The sequence below is a fragment of the Mus caroli genome, chromosome 15 (assembly GCF_900094665.2).
Source record: "Mus caroli chromosome 15, CAROLI_EIJ_v1.1, whole genome shotgun sequence".
NCBI lineage: Eukaryota > Metazoa > Chordata > Mammalia > Rodentia > Muridae > Mus > Mus caroli.
In genome coordinates, this window is record NC_034584.1 from 46,277,622 (window position 1) to 46,297,264 (window position 19,643).

At 39.2% G+C, this 19,643-nt stretch overlaps 1 protein-coding gene across 1 annotated transcript in view; it reads left to right on the forward strand.

Annotated features, from left to right (window-relative positions):
- Positions 1-19,643, forward strand: part of Slc30a8 (solute carrier family 30 member 8) — a 37,875-nt gene that overhangs the window by 14,439 nt on the left and 3,793 nt on the right. Inside the window, exons 3-5 of the mRNA XM_029469978.1 lie at positions 8,313-8,459; positions 13,145-13,298; positions 16,806-16,956. Coding sequence (XP_029325838.1) covers positions 8,313-8,459; positions 13,145-13,298; positions 16,806-16,956 — 452 coding nt within the window. The remainder of the gene's footprint in view (positions 1-8,312; positions 8,460-13,144; positions 13,299-16,805; positions 16,957-19,643) is intronic.

Genomic DNA, 19,643 nt, shown 5'->3' on the forward strand with positions numbered 1-19,643 from the left:
GGATAGGTAAAGATCCTTTCCCATTCTGTGCCTTTTTGTCTTATCGACAGTGTCTTTTGCCTTACAGAAGCTTTGCAATTTTATGAGGTCCCATTTGTTGATTCTTGATCTTACAGCACAAGCCATTGCTCTTCTATTCAGGAATTTTTCCCCTGTACCCATATCTTCTAGGCTTTTCCCCAATAACTTCTTAGTTGAGAATTTTGCAAATTATTTTATTGACCTCTGGGAGCTCCTTATGTGTTGGGATATTAATTCTGAGCTATAGCATTCATAAATCTTTTTTAACTTATTGATTGCCTTTTCATTTGTTTTGACTTTAGAGCTTAAATTTAAGCAGTTTAGGTTTTAAATATAGGCAACTATAAAAAACTTTCATCCTGATTTTTTTGTTGTTGTTGTTGGTTTTTTGAGACAGGGTTTCTCTGTGAATCACTTGCTGTCCTGGAACTCACTCTGTAGACTAGGCTGGCCTTGAACTCAGAAATCTTCCTGCCTCTGCCTCCCAAGTACTGGGATTAAAGGTGTGTGCCACCAGCTGCTTTTTTTTTTTAACTTGGTAATCTCCACCTACTGAGAGAATAAATACTTTTTAATGCATTTTCTTTGGTTTTTGCACGTAATTTTAACATCAATGTAAAATTAGACATTAGATTCTACAAGAACTAAAGTTCCTTTTCTAAACATATAAAAAAGTTTATAATATCATGACATAATTATTTTTCCATTGATATTCAATATATTTTTGTTTTTCATTAACCTTTTGTAAGTATCAAAGTGTGTTTCTAAGTATATTCACTGATCTGCATTCCTATTCTATGGCAGTAAAATAATTAATGTAGATTTAAACATCATAGCATCTGTTGTATCCTCTCTTTAGAAGAAAAGTATAATGGTTATTAATTTCTGTGTTTCTAATAAAACATAAGACTCATTCCGTTATCATTCAATCGAATTATGATTTTTTTGGCATGTAAGTTAACAGAAAATTATAAGTATTTATTACTAGCTGAAAATTTAATAGCAGTTTTCTATTTAAGAGTTTTTTTAAGAGTTTTGAGTCACAACCACACATGCTAATATAGAAAGCTGAGTTTTATTTTTTTTTTCATTTTTAATAAATAAACCATATGTTTTGTAACCATCTCTTTTAGAGAACTTTTAAAGTATTTTTTTGGTACGTATTTTAGCTTTTGTCTCATTCATTGGTAAACTCAAATTTTCTACTTCTTCAGTACTATTTTCCTCTTCTATATATTTCTCTAGAACCATTTAGCTGCTGGGAAATATCAAAATTATTGTCAGATGCTGGGGCGTGATGGCCTTCTGTTTGAATTGCTCAGCTTGAAGGTTTTGGAACGCGATGTTATCGCATTTTTCTCTAAATATGTAATAGAAAACTCTAAGTTACATGTATGTGGGGTCATTATTACTTTTAATAATGGGTCTGTTACCCACTACCTCTCGTGGTGTTAACAATGTCTTAGGGGCCTCATTTCCATTTTGTCACCTAGAGGGAAGGTGATATGAGTAGAAACAAGCAAATAAAAGAAAATAGGCTCTCCCTAGCTCCTTTTACCACTGTATTTTTTTAGCTACCAGAATAAGATGTGTTTTTTTTCTAGCTGTAGACTCTTCTCATATGTAGATTTTCACAGCATTTGAAAATCAGATAAAACCATAGACCTTTTAAATCCAAAACAAGCAGCATCGATACAGCACTTTACTCTGAATTTACAAAGAAAGAAAGTACCACACAATTTCTTTAACAAGTGCTCTATCTTTTGAGGAAAGAGATTGAAAGTATGATGGAGTTGCAAAATAATTTGCTGAGGGCAATAGGCAGTTCCAATCTAGAACATCCTCTTGAAAATGTACCAAAAACTCACAAAAGTGCACACAGAAGCATGCACAGATAGGTGACATATTACATATATGTATGTACATGTATGCATGTACATATATGCCTATAGATGATGTTTGATACAAATAGAAAATGTCACTCCTTCTTTCCTGTTATAATGTTTTCTATTCCTTTGTCTTGTTTATTTGCTCTGACTAAGGCCTTCAGAACATACCAAATGGAAGTGGCAAAAGTGAGTTCCTTGGTTTGCTCCCAAGGAATGCTTTCCCTTTTCCATCCTGTGTAGCATGAGGCTATGTCATCTGTAGCTTTCATTTCATTCATTACTCCTAATATTCCTTATTTGCTATTTGCCATTTTGTTTCAAAATACCTCATGTGAGATAGGCATGGGCAGCTATCTACATGGAGTCCTCCTTTCCCTCTTATTCCTGTGTATCCAAGTTCGTGAGTTCTAGTCTGACTCTTAAAGTCACCTGTGATCTCATTAGTAAAGGAATACAAGGGATACAGCCTGAAACCTGGTGAGTTTTGAGCCATGTCAGCATCAAGTTGATTATTATTGTAATCATGGCTCCTATCAGGGCTACATCCATCTTCGAAGGCTTCAGCATTTTCACTTTGCTTAAAATGCAATCGAGCACAAGGGTAAACCAACAAAAACGTGAGTAGCTGGAAGAGGCTGGTCCAGAAGCTGCTTCTATGCTAGACCCCACTTTGCTCTCCCAAATGAAATGTGATCAATATATTAGGAGTTCTGCACATCTAAGACAAAAGAAAAGAAAATTCTTTCTGTGAAATACTTTTTCAGGTATTCCACAGTCAGTCTGACTTATAAATTACTAATAATTTTCTTTTGCCACATCCTTACATATTTATTCAGTTCTAACTCAAAGAGATTATTCATTTTCTGGGAAATGATCCTATGCTTTAGAGTCTCAGGAGCTTTCGTCTTTTTATTTAAATTCCAAAGTCTCCATTCTCATCAAAGCCTTAGCCATCACTCAAGATCCCAGTCCACAGCACACCTATTCCCTGAAGTCAAATCAAGAAGTGATTATTCTCAAGACCTTTTAGGAAAGTCTAGAAGGCCCTTCTTCAAGGCAGAGACTCTGAAAAAGGCCTCAAAGGAAGAACTAAGAGGTTTGCAAATTACATGAGGAAGTCCTTTTTGATACAAAACTGAAAGTGATGTAATTATATTTAAATTTAAAAAACAGTTAAATCAATAAATAAAAATAACAACCCAAACCAAACAGCTTATTATTTATGCCTGTGGCCTGAGAAGTAGTGATTATCAGGATCTTCCTTCAAATATCTCTGTGGTTACGTTTGAGACAGAGCAAGGAATAATACCTACAGAGATACAGGCATAGCAGCTTGAAGGAGACAAACACATTGTCCACAATAGCTACAAGACTTACTCTCTTGGCCTAAGTACTTGATGCTTGAAGTATCTCTGGGATTTATATAAAAAGGCTGAATAAAATCTTACTGTCTTTCCTCTAAATGTATTAATGTGGAATGATGCAATTCCAAAGCTTCCAGAGCCCCACCTACATCTTACCTGCCTTTAGTAACCTGCTTTAGTAGCAGCTTTGATCCTTAGATTTAGGGCACACCTGATCAATTATCCTCAGATTCATTTATAGGAGCCAATAACTTAAAACCTCCCTGTTGTTTAGTCTAATTTAGATCAAGCTTTTATGACCCAGACAAAGGAGAATACCTAAAGGAGATTCTGTTGAAGACACAGCTAGAATAGTAGTTGGTGGTTCTGCTGGGGAACCTGGTCCTTTGGCAGAGCTTGCTTTATAATTGGTCTTTAGAGTTCGAGAGAATCAGGCCCTTGGGCTACATTTGGGGGAGATGACTGCCACAGTGTGCAGAGCAGACTGGTAGAAGGACTGAGAAATGAAGGAGACAGGCACAGTGTACCCACTCTTGGGCCTTTGGAGCTGTCAGACTAGGACTGTTTTGTGGCTTGTAAAAATTCTTCACTGTGCAAAGGCCATAAAATGGGGCTTATATTGCAGATATGAACACACACATCTCTATTTGAAAAGATGAAATGAAGACACAGAGAACTCAGGAAACTAAGCCTGAGTGTGTCATTGCTGGAAGCAATTGAGAGTAGGTAGGGAGAGGCATCTGGGGTACCATGTTCGGTGTTATGTAAGGATGGGGAAAGATGATTTTGCCTGGCAATGATGCAGAGCTGGAGCAGGCTGAAAAAAACCACACATTTGAGAGTGAGAATTTCTGTCTTACTAAGAGAAGGATATAGCTGTAATGCGTGATGCATGTTTGATTACTAGAGTTTTACTTGAGTTGTTCTGTAGGTACGGCACCTCAGTGACATGGGTCATAAATAGTTTTGGTTTAAAATATTTTACTCTTTGAGAACTGAATCAGTATATGAGCACTGAAACCACATCACACTGGCCCTTCCATTACTCCATTCAACTTCTCCTTGTGTCTACCATTCCAGTTCAAGTCGCAGATATTTTTTGTGGTTCCTGCTATTGGGAAATTTTAAAACAAGACCTGGAAAACTATAGTTTGCTTTAAATACTTGCTAAACAATAACTGAAGGTTTTGACATCCATATTAGATAATACAGTATAATGAAAGGCCACTCATAAGATAGTTAAGTCATTCTTCTTATATGAATTAATGGCCTACAATTGTGTAGCCCAGTCATGGATTCAAGGTGGTCTTGGTTAATTTTCTATTGCTATGATAAGACACCATGGCCAAAGCAATTTGTAGAATGAATTTACTTGGGGCAGACAGTTTCAGAGAGTTTGAATTCATGAAGACTGTGGCAAAGAGTATGGTAGCAAGCAAGCTGGTGCTGCCAGAGCAGTAGCTGAGAGCTCACTTCTTGAGACATAAGTATAAGGCAGAGAAACATAATTGGGAATGGTGTAATGTTGTGGGAAATATTTAAAAAATGAACTGGCAGGTTCCTGAGCTATGCCCTGCTACTCTCAATCCTGGAGGTCTCGCTGTCTTATTCTTATCTCCTGGAGACTCTCTGGCCCAGAGCTCCCAAAACTTCTCCACCCAGTGTGCTAAGTTCCTACTGATGGGTCACGTCAGCCCTATGCTTCAAAACTCCCATGACCTTTGTGGTATATCTCAGGCAAAACCATGCTTTGCTACCATACCTTTCTCTCTTGAACCCAGATGAGCCACTATGTGAAGGAAAACAAAACACAAACTTAGTTCAGAAACAACAGTAACTCAGCCGCTGGGCACAACAACTAAAATACTAATCTTGTCAGCTTTATTAAATCTAAATCCTCCAGCGAATCCTGACAGGTCCACCATTGAAACTGGGAGACATTAGTAGTTACATCTTGTCCTCACGTTATCCCTGTCCAAAAAGACCTAACTCTCCTGCTTTCTCTCTTCCTCAATCCAACCTGGAAGTCCTTCCTACTCACTCAGTGATTGGCTCCTTTATTCAATGGGGGATTGGTTCACAAGAAGTCAGCTGAATACATGACTTACTCCTTGTCCCCAACCCCTCTCAGGAGAGTGGAGTTAGCATCAAAATACAAACAGCAAGAGGCCCAACCACAACAGTGTAGATTTTTGAAATTTCAAACCCCACCCCCAGTGACACACCTCTTCTGCCAAAGCCACATCTCCTAGTTCTTCCCAAATAATTGCATCACTAGGGACTAAGCCTTTAAATATATGAACCCATGGGGTAGTCTCATTCAAACCCCACAAAAGCTATTATCATCAGGTGAATTGTTTTTTTCTCGGCACTGTCAACACATCTCTTTCTTATTGGAAAATGTCAATTGTTTAAATCTGAGGGGGTCCATGTCCAGGAGATGCAGGGACAGTATTCTGCTCTCAGGGCCTATGCAATCTGTTCCCAGGTTAAGACCTCTCTTTGCCTGTGTTTCCTTGCCATAAGAACATTCTGCACACACCTTGCCATGGCTAGAAACAGAACCAACAACACTCTGCTTCATGCATTCTCCATAGTTCCTTTCAGCAATTACTGCTGTGTGGGTTTTTAAAATTTGCCTACAAACTATTAGGTTTCATTATGATATTCTGCAACATTTTTTTTTATTCCAGTGTTTCCTCTTCACATTCCTGCTCCTGTTCTTCAATTATTCCCTTCTACCTCCATATCCTCCTTTCAATTTTCTTGCCCTGTGTGTTGTATTTTTCTCTTCACCTTCTTCAATAATTTTCCCCCTCATCTCATGGTCTCATTTCTACTTTCATAGCTTGTGCACATTTGCACACAAACATACCTTTTTACACACACACACACACACACACACACATACACACACACACATACACACACACACACACGGGAAGAGAGAGAGAGAGAGAGAGAGAGAGAGAGAGAGAGAGAGAGCTAGGAAACATGTATGAGAAAGATCATGTGATATTTGTCTCTCTGAGTTTTATCATATAATTGTTTCCAGATCCATTTGTTTTTAATCATCAATGTCTTGTCCCTCCAAGTATTGGTGACAAAGACCTTTCTCACAAACACAAATTAAATATGCATTGGCATTGTCTGTACGTCCTAAGCAGATCTCCTTAGCAAGGAGGCTAGCCTTCAACTTCTTTGTCAATCTCATTTCCCAGAATATTCTGCTATTTCTTCATCTATTATAGCAAAGTGCCACATTCTTTTATTTCTTTGTCCATGTTCCTGTGCCTCATGAAAACCCACAATTTTCTTGCTAATTCTCAGTCCTTCTTTGAAAAGTTCCCGAATACCACAGTGTTCCCAGGTCCCATTCCAGTAGCAAGTCTTCAGTGCAGTGTTAGGCAATCGCTGAAGAAAGGGATTGTAATTTGTTTATCTTTGTGTACTTTGTTCATGTTACCAGGCACAGCAAGGGCTCCATAAGTGCTGGCTGAATAGTTGAATTAATGGTCAATAATGCCCCATGCTTTCCCAAGCAAATGCACTTGCAACCTCTTGCATGCAGTGTGCTCTGTATCATTCAGCAGTGCCCACACTTTTCTGGATAGTTCTTATTACCAGCTCTGATGGTTGGGAAATGATTATGGGGTCCCAGGTCTCCAAATTACCATGATTCTTCTAAAGCAAGCTCTTTTCTTAGTTGCTTCTTCACCAGCTGAGCCTGCTAAAGAATTTTTCCAAGACTTTTCTTGCCTTGACTTAGTGGGCAATTTCAGTGTGGCACTGAGAATCCCCATCATTCATGGCTAAAAGTGCGGCATGCTGCTTATCTGCATGTAGTTATTCTCCAGGCAAGAAATAATGCATTATTAACACAGCTTTATTATCAGGACCGAGTCTGGCAGATCGAGGAACATTAGAGGATAATTGGAAGGACAGCTGATTTGTTAGCAAAATGTTGCCTTTTGGCTAATGAATCATTCTGATTTTTGCACGGACAGCTCCGTAACAAGCCTGAAGGCTACTTTGCTTCAGACCATTAAACTTTGACAAACCCGTTATTAAGTACAGCTCGAGCCACCGGTCTGCGGGGAGTATTGCAATGATGAGCCATCTATGCAATTTTTTTTTTAATCATTAAGCGAGACAAGGTGAGTCTGATGATGGAGGGTCTGATGACGGATGGTATCCGCTGCTCTGTAGTACACAAGGCAATAAACAGTGGCAGGAATGACTCATCAGTCAGCACACATTCTTTGCTGGAAAGAGGTAGGGAGAGCAATAGAGGTTATTGCTCTCAAAGAAGCCACGCTCAGGAAGAAAGGACACAACATTCCTTTAATTTCTCTTCTGGAGGCTGGAGGTGTTTTCAAAGGAGAGGAAGAGGGAAGGACGAGGAATGTCACCAATGTCCAGAAAAGCAAGGTGGCCACGTGGGCCTGCATTGCTCTGTCCTATGCTTCATCAGATTGTTCATGCCTTTGTTCAATGCCTTCATTTCTCCTTTCTGTTCTGCTCTCCCACCATTTATAACACGGATCTCCAGTGCAGCTAGTGTAATTCAGCACAACAAAGAGTGGCAGTAAAGGCTATGGTAAAATTACAAATAAATAGCAAGACTCTGAGCCAGATTGCAATGCTGCTTTCCAGGCAGAAGTTCAAGTCTACAGCCTGGATTATGAGATCCTGTGAATCTAGCCAATGCCTCTACAGCCATATGTACTTGTAGGTCTGTTCGTGAGACTTCGTGCCTAGCGTAATTGAGATGCTGTTTCTATTTGCTTCATAATTCCTATCGCTATACATCCACGGCCTCAGGAATGACACCCTGAACATTTATATTTATGTGCTTAAATTTAGTTACTGTTATGGTCTCAGTTATTTTTCAAATTGGGAAAAAGAGGTGGGTTAATTTGAATTCAATACCTTTTTTTTTCTTCCCAAGTTGTATGAATGAACTAGGTCTAATATGCAGACGAGTCCTAATTGCATTCTCAGCCTTTAACCCGCTGTGATATTGTGCATCTCACAGGTGGACACGTTGCTGGAAGTCTGGCTATCCTCACTGATGCGGCTCATCTCTTAATTGACCTGACTAGTTTCCTGCTCAGTCTCTTTTCTTTGTGGTTGTCATCGAGGCCCCCTTCCAAGCGGCTGACATTTGGGTGGTATCGAGCAGGTAACATTCTCTGATTGCACAATAGTGAATGCATAATGATATAGATTCAAACAGAGCTTGAAAAAAAGGGGGGGGAAGGTAAAGAGCAAAGCCTTGCCCAATAATTCCCTCTGGGCTACAAGTCTGCTGCTCAGGATAAAATAACCATGTGGGAATGTGAGCTCTCAAGATTAATTCAGCTGACGGCAAGATTAATGGAAGAACCTCCTCTACTGTGGGACAACAGGAATAGCTGTATCGTGATAGCAGACATTTCTGTCCCCAGGGTCTCTGTGGAGTAGCAACTAGGAGATGATTCTTTCTGTTACTCTACATCCTTCGAAGAAAGGATGAAGGCAGAGAATCTAGGGTTTAGTGATTGTCCCTAGGGAGTTAGGCACAAAATATGGACGTTCTCAATCACACACATAGTCATTCCTACAATCTGAATGCTGCTTTGGAATCTCAGGTGTGAATTTAAGGACTGTTCGGGTGGTCTTGAGATAGGACTTCATTAAGTTATGAGATCTGTACTCTCATTAATGGGTCAATGCAGTTATTGTGGGAGTGGGATCCTGGTAAAAATGATGAGGTCAGTATAACTTATTTCCCTGCCTCACACACACTTGCTCTTCTATCATGCTAGGATGCAGCGTAAAAATGTTTGCCAACTTCAAGAACCTTGATCTTGTACTTCCCAGGATCCAGAACTATGAGAGAAGGAAAAAAATCTCCTTTCGTTATAAATGGCCTACTCTCTAGTATTTTGTTATAGCATCAGAAAATGCACCAAGAATGCATCCAGTGAATGCTTGACTCAGCTGAATCCTTGTTCATTTAAACATCAATAGCAATGAAGTAGACAAAAATGATGACAAGGAAAAAAGGGAGAGAGTAAAATTCACTCTTTTGACCTTTCTCGGAGCTGTTTCTTTCACTGAGTGACTGCCTGCTCTTGCCCAGAAAGCAGCCAGAGCCATGAGAAGTGTTCAGTCTCTGCAAAGCATTTACTATGGGTTTTCTTTACTGTATACCCTCACTCCCTCACCTCGCTGCTGCACTATTTCCCGTCTCTGTGGTTTCTTATATCAGTTGGAGGGATTTCTGTTGGAATATTTTGTACTAGTCTTGGGAACATATAGTTACAGCTCTGACTTCACACAGGCTGAGAAGCCAAGGCAAAGGAGAGCTGACTGCAGCATGCGGGGTAATCTTCATGGTCAGCCTTCCCAGGGAGAGACGCTGGCAGCCAAAAACCACAGCTTCACTGACAATGTGAAGTGTAGGTTTTAGAAGTTAGAGTACTAGGAAACTCTGTCTTCGTGCTAAGCAGTTTATCAGTGCAGGTGTTCAGGATTGGCTTCCCTTCAACAGTCAGAGAGAAATAAACAGTCTTAGAAAGTGTGTGAGACTGAGCTTAGAGAAGTCTTAGTACTATTTCTGAAAAAGGTACACCTGGAAGCCATGTGAGGTCTGTAGAACTCTCCCCATTTGTCAGCACAGATTTGTACACACACTCAACACTTCCTAGTACTATTAGAACTGTTTTGTTTCACTGGAAAGTTTCCTTTTTTAGATAGACTAGACTCAGAACTTTACATCTTTGCTTCAACTCTGTGCAATTAATCATGGAAATCTATGAGCCCTAATATTCTAAAAGGCCAAGAATGTTCAATAAAAACTCTCTGCTAGTAGGCAAAATATTTTGAAATACAGAGTACAATGTAAACATTGAGAACTTTAAATGTGGCTAGGATGACTTAATAACAATATTTTGAATTTTATCTAATGTCTAATTGAATGGCTACACAGGATTGGTGGCTACCATGTGAAACAGTGTCATAGATACAGGTGGGCCCTGTGAATCCACAGCCCAATCTGGCCAATCCACCACCCGCCTACTTGGCTGTTTCCTTGGAAACCATGTAGCACAATGATACCATTTATCTGTTTTTCCTCATGTGTTTCTTTCCTAACTAGTTGCTTCCAGGTTCCTAACCAATGTTTGGATCCGACTGTTGCTCTTGAACTTGGTATGAGGGCTTTATTGTTCCAGCCCTTGTCTCCCTAAATATTTCTAAGCATGGGCTTAGGGTGGGAGATGACAAACTTGAATATCCCCATTTAGATCTGGTCTCTGTTTCTGGCTAAGCAGAATTTTAAAAGGCTGACTCTCATTTATTTTGGCAAAGGAAGTTTTAAGCAATCTGACTAATTAGTAGTTCTTGAGAGGTTGTTTAATGTTCCATTAGTTCCCCTGAGTTGCTTTAACAGCATGGTTCCAACTGGACAGCTCAGAGACATTTGATGTCTTAGAGGTCTAGAGAAACAGAAGTGTGTGGTAAAGACATGAGTGAGTTTGGGTTCTTCTGACATCTGTCAGTGAAACCTGTCCCCTACCTCTCTCAGACTAGCTGGTGGTCATTTGCCAACAGTCTTTGTTCCTTGCCTAAAATATATCTGCTTTAATTTTTATATTGTCCTGCAGTCCCTCTCTCTATGCACATCTATTCCCACATTTCCCCTTAGAATAAGCCAACTGGCCACATTTGAATATAGGAATGCCTTATACCAAAATGACTACATCTTAACTAGCCATGTGGAAACACCCTGTTTTCAAATAATGTGGCGATATGAATTGCTGATAAGTAGCATTTCTATGTACAGATCTTTGAGGGACAGAATTCAAGATACAACCCATGCCAACTTGTATTCATATGCTATGAATATAGCATATGAATAAACATCTATCTTATAGTTAAGAAACTCCTATTGTATAAAGTCATATAGGCAGTCACTGGTGAACCATATGGGTCTGATACTTGTAGCCAAGTCCTAAATATCTGCATCAGCACTCCCTATTATGTAAAAAAATGTTCCACGGATGGACTATCAGATGTTTTGAGCATTTCATAGGCAATAACCACATACACATTCTATTATGCATGAAACTTAAGGTAGGACATCAAAATTGCAATTTTATGTATAATTTTATTTAGGAAGAACCTAAGCATAGGTAGGTTCATGTGAAAAAATATGAAATGACAGCTAAGTAGCACTTGAATATGGCACAAAAAATGAAGATTGTATATAGCTGACTGAAGTCAGAGAAGCAATTAGCCACATGGTGGGTTAAAGTCCATAATTCTGCTTTAGCAGGCTCTAATACATAAGAATAATGTAAACACAGGAGTGGATGTTCACAGTCAGCTATTGGATGTATCACAGGGCTCCCAATGGAGAAGCTAGAGAAAGTACCCAAGGAGCTAAAGGGATCTGCAACCCTATTGTTGGAACAACATGATGTACTAACCAGAACCCTGGAGCTCTTGTCTCTAGCTGCATATGTATCGAAAGATGGCCTAGTCGGCCATCAATGGAAAGAGAGGCCCATTGGACTTGCAAACTTTATATGCCCCAATATAGGGGAATGCCAGGGCCAAAAGAATGGGAATGGGTGGGTAGGGAAGTGGGGGGCGCTATGGGGGACTTTTGGGATAGTATTGGAAATGTAATTGAGGAAAATATGTAATAAAAAAAAAAAAAAAAAAGAATAATGTAAAGGGAGTGTTGTAGTTGGTGTTAATTGTCTTGATACAGCCTATAGTCAACTAAGAAGAAACTCCCAACTAAGGGATTGCCTAGATCAGATTAGCCTGTGGGCAGATTAGCCACAGGCTTTTGGGCATGTCTCTGGAGGATAGTCTTGATTGCTCTTGGAGGGCCCTGCCTAATATGGGTGGCACCATTCCCTAGGCTGGTGGTCTTGTGCTGCATACGAAGTCTAGCTAAACATAAACCATCAAGCAGCATTCCTCTATGGTTTTTTCTTCAAGTTCTTGCTTGAGTTCTGGTCTTGACTTCCCTCTACGATAGATTGTGGCCTGGAAGTTAAGCCAAACAAACCCATTCTTCTCCTAGATTGGTGTTTGTCACAGCACAAGAATGAAACCAGGGCAGGGAGTAGAGAATAGACCTTTGTGGGTTTTTAAAGTCTATCTACAAGGTTGAAAGTACAAGGTGAGATATTAAGGAATGTCCATGTGAGCCAAAGTACGTTCTTTTTTAAACAAGCACACTGAGATCTCCCTTATCTTCAAATATTAATGCAAATGTTTCCATTTGATGTTTCTTTTCCTCGAGGTTGCTCTTAAAGAGAAGTTGCAGCCCTGAGAAGCTCTTGAGTTTGCCTCTGTGTTTACAATATGTCGGGTTGGCAAATGAAACCCATTTTCGTAAAGTACACTCTGATGCTTTCCTTTTTTACTAGCTTATTCCTCTAAAGGTGCCAGTGCTGGCAAGTTGTAAATGTTTTATGGTGAAATTAAGAGTTTCTAAACACATTTTACTCGTCATATCTCATTATTTCATCCCTCCCTAATAAGTTTTCATCATTTTAGCACCTGTGTAAATTAAAATTCCCCAGGAGAACAGGGAGGGCAGGCAGCAATTAATATGTTCTAAAAATTTGCTGAAAATTACCCAGTAATAGGGAGCCTAATGAATTCTGATGCTCGTGTTTTATGGATGCAATGCTAAAATGCCTCATCTCGGTGCTCAAACCCATTGATACTTTTGCTTCATGAATCACTGAAAAAACAATATGAAGCCAGCAGGGGTGTGGATCAAAGAGTCTTTGACTCTTGTGTGGGGAGTCAAGATGTGAAGGTGATATTCATGTTGCTTTCTGTGAACTTGACTCCTAGAGATCCTCGGTGCCCTGCTGTCTGTCCTTTGCATCTGGGTGGTGACTGGTGTGCTGCTGTACCTTGCCTGTGAGCGCCTCTTGTATCCTGATTACCAGATCCAAGCAGGCATCATGATCACTGTTTCAGGCTGTGCAGTGGCAGCCAACATTGTGTAAGTTATACCATTGTAACTGACTATTTGGCCTATCTCCACTCTTATCTAGAGAAACAGTTAGAAATAAATCCCCTGTGTCTAGAAGATGCTAATGTTCTGACATGGTATTTGAGTGCCACGATGACAGAAAATAATGTTGGTCACTAAAGATTAAAGAGTTTTAAAACATTGCCTCCTTGTAATTATCATATTTGAAAACTTGCAACATGCCAGAGACTGGAAAAAGATCTTGTGATATACATATCAAACTGAATTTTCACAGTCCTCTAAACCCACAGAGTGTGAAATGGAAACTCAGCTATGTTAAATAGGTGATGAGGAATTAGGATTCAAACCTAGAAGCACAGATTTGGATGGAGCTTCCATCCGCTCTGCTTTCTTGTGTGTGTTGATGATCTCATGGAATGTGGCTTCCCAATGGCTCAGCGTTTGTTAGGTAAGTAGATAATGAGAATTCAGACTGCTGAGTTGACAGAGACCTTAGAAATTATTTACTGCCATCAGGATTCTACATTTAAGTTAGCTTTTGCAGTATGTTTATAAAGCACTCTTCACCTTTGTGTAGTCATCCAAACCAAAAATGGAGGGATTTCTTCCCCATCAAAGTCTATTTTATCTTTGTAACATACTACTGCAAGAAAAGTTGTTAGGGGAGAAAAATCCTTTCCACAGGTGCCTCCAGGAGGAACTCAGTCCTTCAAAGCTACTGTGGATGTCTCGCCTCCTGAACTGTAAGACAATAAATTCACATTGTTTGAAGCTCCCCACAAATTGTGGTACTTAAACCGGGGACTTTGGAATATGTCTCATGCTCAAAATTCTGGGCCTTGGAGTGTTTTGAACATTTTGAGTAGTCAAGTCAGGAATATTTAACCAGCAAATTTTATGTAAAAATTCACACACACACACACACACACACACACACCCCAAGTATGTCAAGTATATCATCTTTCAAAACAAACTGATGCATATTATAAGGTAGATTTGGCATTAAAGACTTGATAGTGGTTAAAGAAATAAAATGCTTCTGACAGTGTTTTTTTTTTATTGTTTTTGTTGTCATTTTGGAGTGTGTACAATGGTATCTTTTCAATTGATAGATATGCTAGCATGTATGGTTTGAAAATGTGTTCTCAGGCTATTGGAAGAGTATTCCATTTAGACACCTCTATTTTCACCTCACAGTTTGTACCCAAAATGTCTGAGCTGAAAGTTAAGGGTGGTATTTGATGATCTGCAGTCATTGACCAGATCCTGTGTGCTATGAGTTAAGTTGAAACTATGCTTCATTTTGGAAACAGAATGCAGACAGATAAATGTGAATCTATCTTGTCTAGGAGATAAATACTCAGATGTGTTCTGATCACTGAGGTAGTGGTGGTGGTGGCAATACCTTCTTTTAGAAGGAGAAGAGTATGTCTTAAAGTCAGTAGGAAGAATGAAAGTATTCATAGTTTCCAAAGAGTCATGTGCCACGTGGGTTGTGTTAATACTGTGCAAAGATCAACCACAGTGTATCAACCAAGCTAATTACTTCATTAATTTGGGGTACCTTAAGAGTGGATTTTATCTTCACAATAGATACTGTCTTAGTCAGGGTTTCTATTCCTGCACAAACATCACGACCAAGAGGCAAGTTGGAGAGGAAAGGGTTTACTCAGTTTACACTTCCATATTGCTGTTCATCAGCAAAGGAAGTCAGGACTGGAACTCAAGCTGGGCAGGAAGCAGGAGCTGGTGCAGAGGCCATGGAGGGATGTTCTTTACTGGCTTGCTTCTCCTGGCTTGCTCAGCCTGCTCTCTTATAGAATCCAAGACTGCCAGCCCAGAGATGGTCCCATCCACAAGGGGCCTTTCCCCCTTGATCACTAATTGAGAAAATGTCTTACAGTTGGATCTCATGGAGGCATTTTCTCAACTGAAGCTCCTTTCTCTGTGATAACTCCAGCTGTGTCAAGTTGACACAAAACTAGCCAGTACAGATACCATCTAGGTTTTCTTTTTACTGCATTGATTTTGAACATTGACCTGACAATTGCAAGTAGTTTTCATATTTAGAGAGACAGCTAACTGTCTGCTCTGCTATTCTCAAGCAAGCAACCAGATGGTTATTTGTAGATAAAGGTGACTAGAATGTTTACTCTGGGAACTGAGAATGTGGGTTTCAAGTGCTGCTAGATACTGTGTTGTGGGAATATACAGAGATATCAGAACTGAAATTTGCGAGGAAATCTGCTCTTTGGGAACCCAAAAACCAGAACAGAAAGTTCTAATAGCAACTGTGAAGAGAGTCTTTGATGAAAGTTGTAGATAGAGCTCTGAAGTGAAGATATTTCTGCTTAACTTTCGAAATGCTATTTGTCTAAACTAGACTCCTATGTTGGTCAACTATGGTGATAAATTTTAGTAGATATGAATACAAATTGTGTGTGTGTAATCCCCTTTCTCTCTGCCACAAGTGTATGCTAGGGAGATATCATGTCCAGTTTGTGGTACAAATATTAACTGTGCCTAAATATGTGTTCCTTGTCATCTTAAAATAAAAAAATTAAAGAATGAATGACAATGCAATGAGCTCTAATAACAGATCCAGAGGCTCTATTTACAGCCAGCCTGTCTGGGGCATGTGGAAAGGTAACTTACAGTTGACAGTGAATTCCTATCCAAATACTGACAATCTGAAAACTGCATTATGGAATGATTGAGCCTTGGTGGGTAGCTGGGATTCTGCTTTCAGTGATGGACTGAGATTCAGCAGATATGTGACACATACATGATGTGTTTCATTCTTTGTCAGTTTGCTTGGAAGATGAGTGATAAACTTTGCAATATGTCATAATATGCGCGTATATATGCAAGCATTTTATACGATATCAAATAATTTCAGTCCTTGCATGGATAAGTATATATTCAGATACAGTATACTTTGCATTGGCCATTAGAAAATTATTCAGATTTAAATGATCTTTCAATTTTAAATAAAGGACAGGTGGGGTGGGGGTAGGGGCATCCCGGTGGAGACAGAGTGGGGTGAGAAGGAGGTGTGGGTTGTGAAGCAGTCAGATGCTGGATGGGTGGGGCAGGGGATGAAATATGGAGTGTAAAAAATTAAAAATAAAATTAAATTAAAAAATAATCTTTCAAATGAAACAAATTAAGTTAAATGAAAGATTCCAGCTTTGGGAGCAAGAGAGGTCTATGTAAGTTGCTCATTGTACCAATGTTTGATTTTCATAAAAGCAGTAATCCTTTTCACTTTTACCATGAGACAGAATAGTATTATGTGGTTGAATTCTCCAGAAAAAAGGGGTTGCATTTTTGAAATATTTCCTTTTGAGAATTTTGAAAAGTTCTAAGGTATACTTATATTCAAATGTAAGTCCAACATAGTATACCTTAATTTATTTTAATTAACTGACAGGTTGAGTAATAAATGCTCTTGATGACGCCTCCATTATGTTGTAAAAACTTACTGCGTGTCAGGAACATTGTTATCTCTTTCAGACTAACTATGATTTTGCACCAACGGAACCTTGGCCACAACCACAAGGATGTACAAGCTAATGCCAGTGTCCAAGCAGCCTTTGTACATGCCCTGGGGGATGTATTTCAGAGCATCAGTGTGCTAATTAGTGCTCTCATTATCTACTTTAAGGTGAGTGTGTTTAGTAATCAGTGATTCTCTGGACGTAGCAGCATCAAAACTAAGCCTCAAATACCACCAATGCTAGCGGCCTGTGTTTACTCGCTTAAACCATTTTACAAAGTGAAAGCTAACAAATCCTGAAACCTCAGTCTTTCCTGGATTCTAAAAAGCTGTTTGTGCTTCATCTGTTGGGCTTTGAGTCTGTCAAGAAAGATGCTTTTGATATGGTGTTATGATGTAAACCAATGAAATCATGGACACCTTGAGTTTCTTCAGATGTAAACGATGGAAGAGATCTCAATGGCTGATGTAAATTATACTTATTGTCTGAAAAAAAATGCATGGAATGAATTCAGAGACACAAACCAAGGTAGTAATCTGGCACATTCTTGCTATTTACAGGTATCTTTACTGAAATAAATATGTCTGATCAAGTATTTTACCTGTTCTTATTATCACTGCCAAGAGTCATATTTCTTAAATATTTATCTATGCATGCTTTATTAGTTATGTCCAGTAATGTCTCTTGAGTAAGTATGCGCACATGAGTCTAGGTATCCACAGAGGACAGAGGAGTTGGATTCCCCCGGAGCTGGAGTTATTAGCAGCCTAATGTGATTGCTGAGTGTTGGGTTGAGGTTCTCTGGAAGGGCAGAATCTGCTCCAAATCACGGAGACACCTTCTCCAGCTTTTGGAGAATTATATTTCTTGGGGCGGGGGCGGGGGCCGGGGCAGGGGCAGGGGAATCCAATTCGCTGTGTTTGGGATTTGTGCCTACTGCTTGGCTGGGGAACGGTAGAACACTTGATTCCTGGGCCCACTGATACTGTTTTCAGTGTGGCAGGAGCTTCTTTTATCTCAAAGCAGAACTCTGGGCAAAATGAGAGTGGAGAAGGGTCTCTCATTCTAAACGTGTAAGTACTCCTTGACAGAGATGTGCGTTTGGGACGGAGTGAGTAGGGAAAAAAAAGAATTGTTTACAGCTCTGCCATTTGTATCATGCTATTATAATTATCCAATTTGGAGTCTATAGTATTTTTTTTCCTAAAGTGTGAAAACATGTCAGTAAAAGGAAAAAGCAAAAGGAAAAAATACCTGACTCCTGAGGTTGGGGGTGGGAGATTCACGTTAAAAGCTTGAAGTTAGTAAATAAATAAAAACTTTTAAAGTTAAATAAAAACTTCAAGTCATAGGCAGAGGCAGTTTAAAATCATAAAGAGTAATAGCTTGAGTTTGCCAAAGAGGATGGTGAATACCAATGAAAAAAGGCCTTCTAAACACAGCAAGGCTTATCTAAGTATGAACTCATGTATATTTGGCAGTACACATTGGGCCTGCCAGGTCTGGACCTGATGTAGCCTTAGTGCTGAGATGGGGAGTGGACACAGGTCCCATCTCAAACACAGAAGCTATTTCCATTGATAACTGCTCACAAATGAAAAATTAGTTATTTTAAACACTTATTCTCCAATGGAGTCTCCCTGGCTATATAAACCATACTTATAGGCAGGCTCCATGCCCATCAGTAAATGTCAAAACAGAATGAATGCAATGGCATTTTTGGATGTTCTCTGTCTCATAATGCTTTGTCAAGCCTTTTGTCTTTTTAAACCTTACAGGTCCTTTGCACATATTTTATAGCTTCTGACTTCGTATTTTATGAGATTTGTGTGTGTGTGTGTGTATTTATGTGTGTCTGTATCTATTTGTGTTTCTTGAGCTTTTGTTTCCGGCTTTTTTCTTACGTGTTTGTTTTGTCCGATTCTGTTTATCGTATTAGTATTAGTATTAGTATTAGTATTAGTATTAGTATTAGTATTAGTATTAGTATTGCCTGTGTATATCTTAATGAGAGAAAGGAAAGGTATGGGTTTGGGTGGGTAGAGAAGTGGACACAATCCAAGAAGAGTTGGGGAAGGGAAACTATAATCGGAATATACTGCATTAAACAATCTACTTAAATAAAAAAAGAAACAAAACTTTGCAATGCATTCTTAATAGACCACTTACTTTCACTCATGTAAAAAGCTACGAATGTCATCCGATTACATCACACAGCATCTGAAATCTACAGCAGACTTTTCCCAGCTTCCCCACCCGTGCCATCGACAATATATTTGGCAAGTAATTTGATTTATGACTTTCTTTGTTGTGTAACTAATAAAATCCATGTAACACCTTAAAAATGAGTCCAGTTGCTGCATGCACAAAGGTTAGGTTTATGTTACATTTCCTAAAGGAAGTAGAGAATGGACTTTTCTGCACCACCGAGCTTCATCATAATCAGAACAGTACATATTTCACTCTAATTTCAAGACCAAAAATCAGCAGGGGTAGGGAAGGAGAGGGAGGGGGAGGGGGGAGGGGGAGAGGGAGAGAGAAGCTCAAGAATCATGTTTTGGTTTGTGCTTTAAAAGCTGAAATAAATGATACCCCCTTTCCTCCCTTGTCATAATTATGGTTGAAAAGTATTGACTAGTGTGACCATCTTTTCAACACTTCCATGACTACTGTGCTCTCAAATTAATTTGAAAGCTCTGAATCAAGTAAATATAGAGCATGCTTAAGAATACATTTCAGTTTAATCCCTGAGTTATGAGGAATGCATTTCCAGATCCCCCCATTGCTTACTCATTGCAAATTTAAAACTTGGGTGAATTTGCAGATTGCACTTTCTAATTCGTTGAAGAATTGA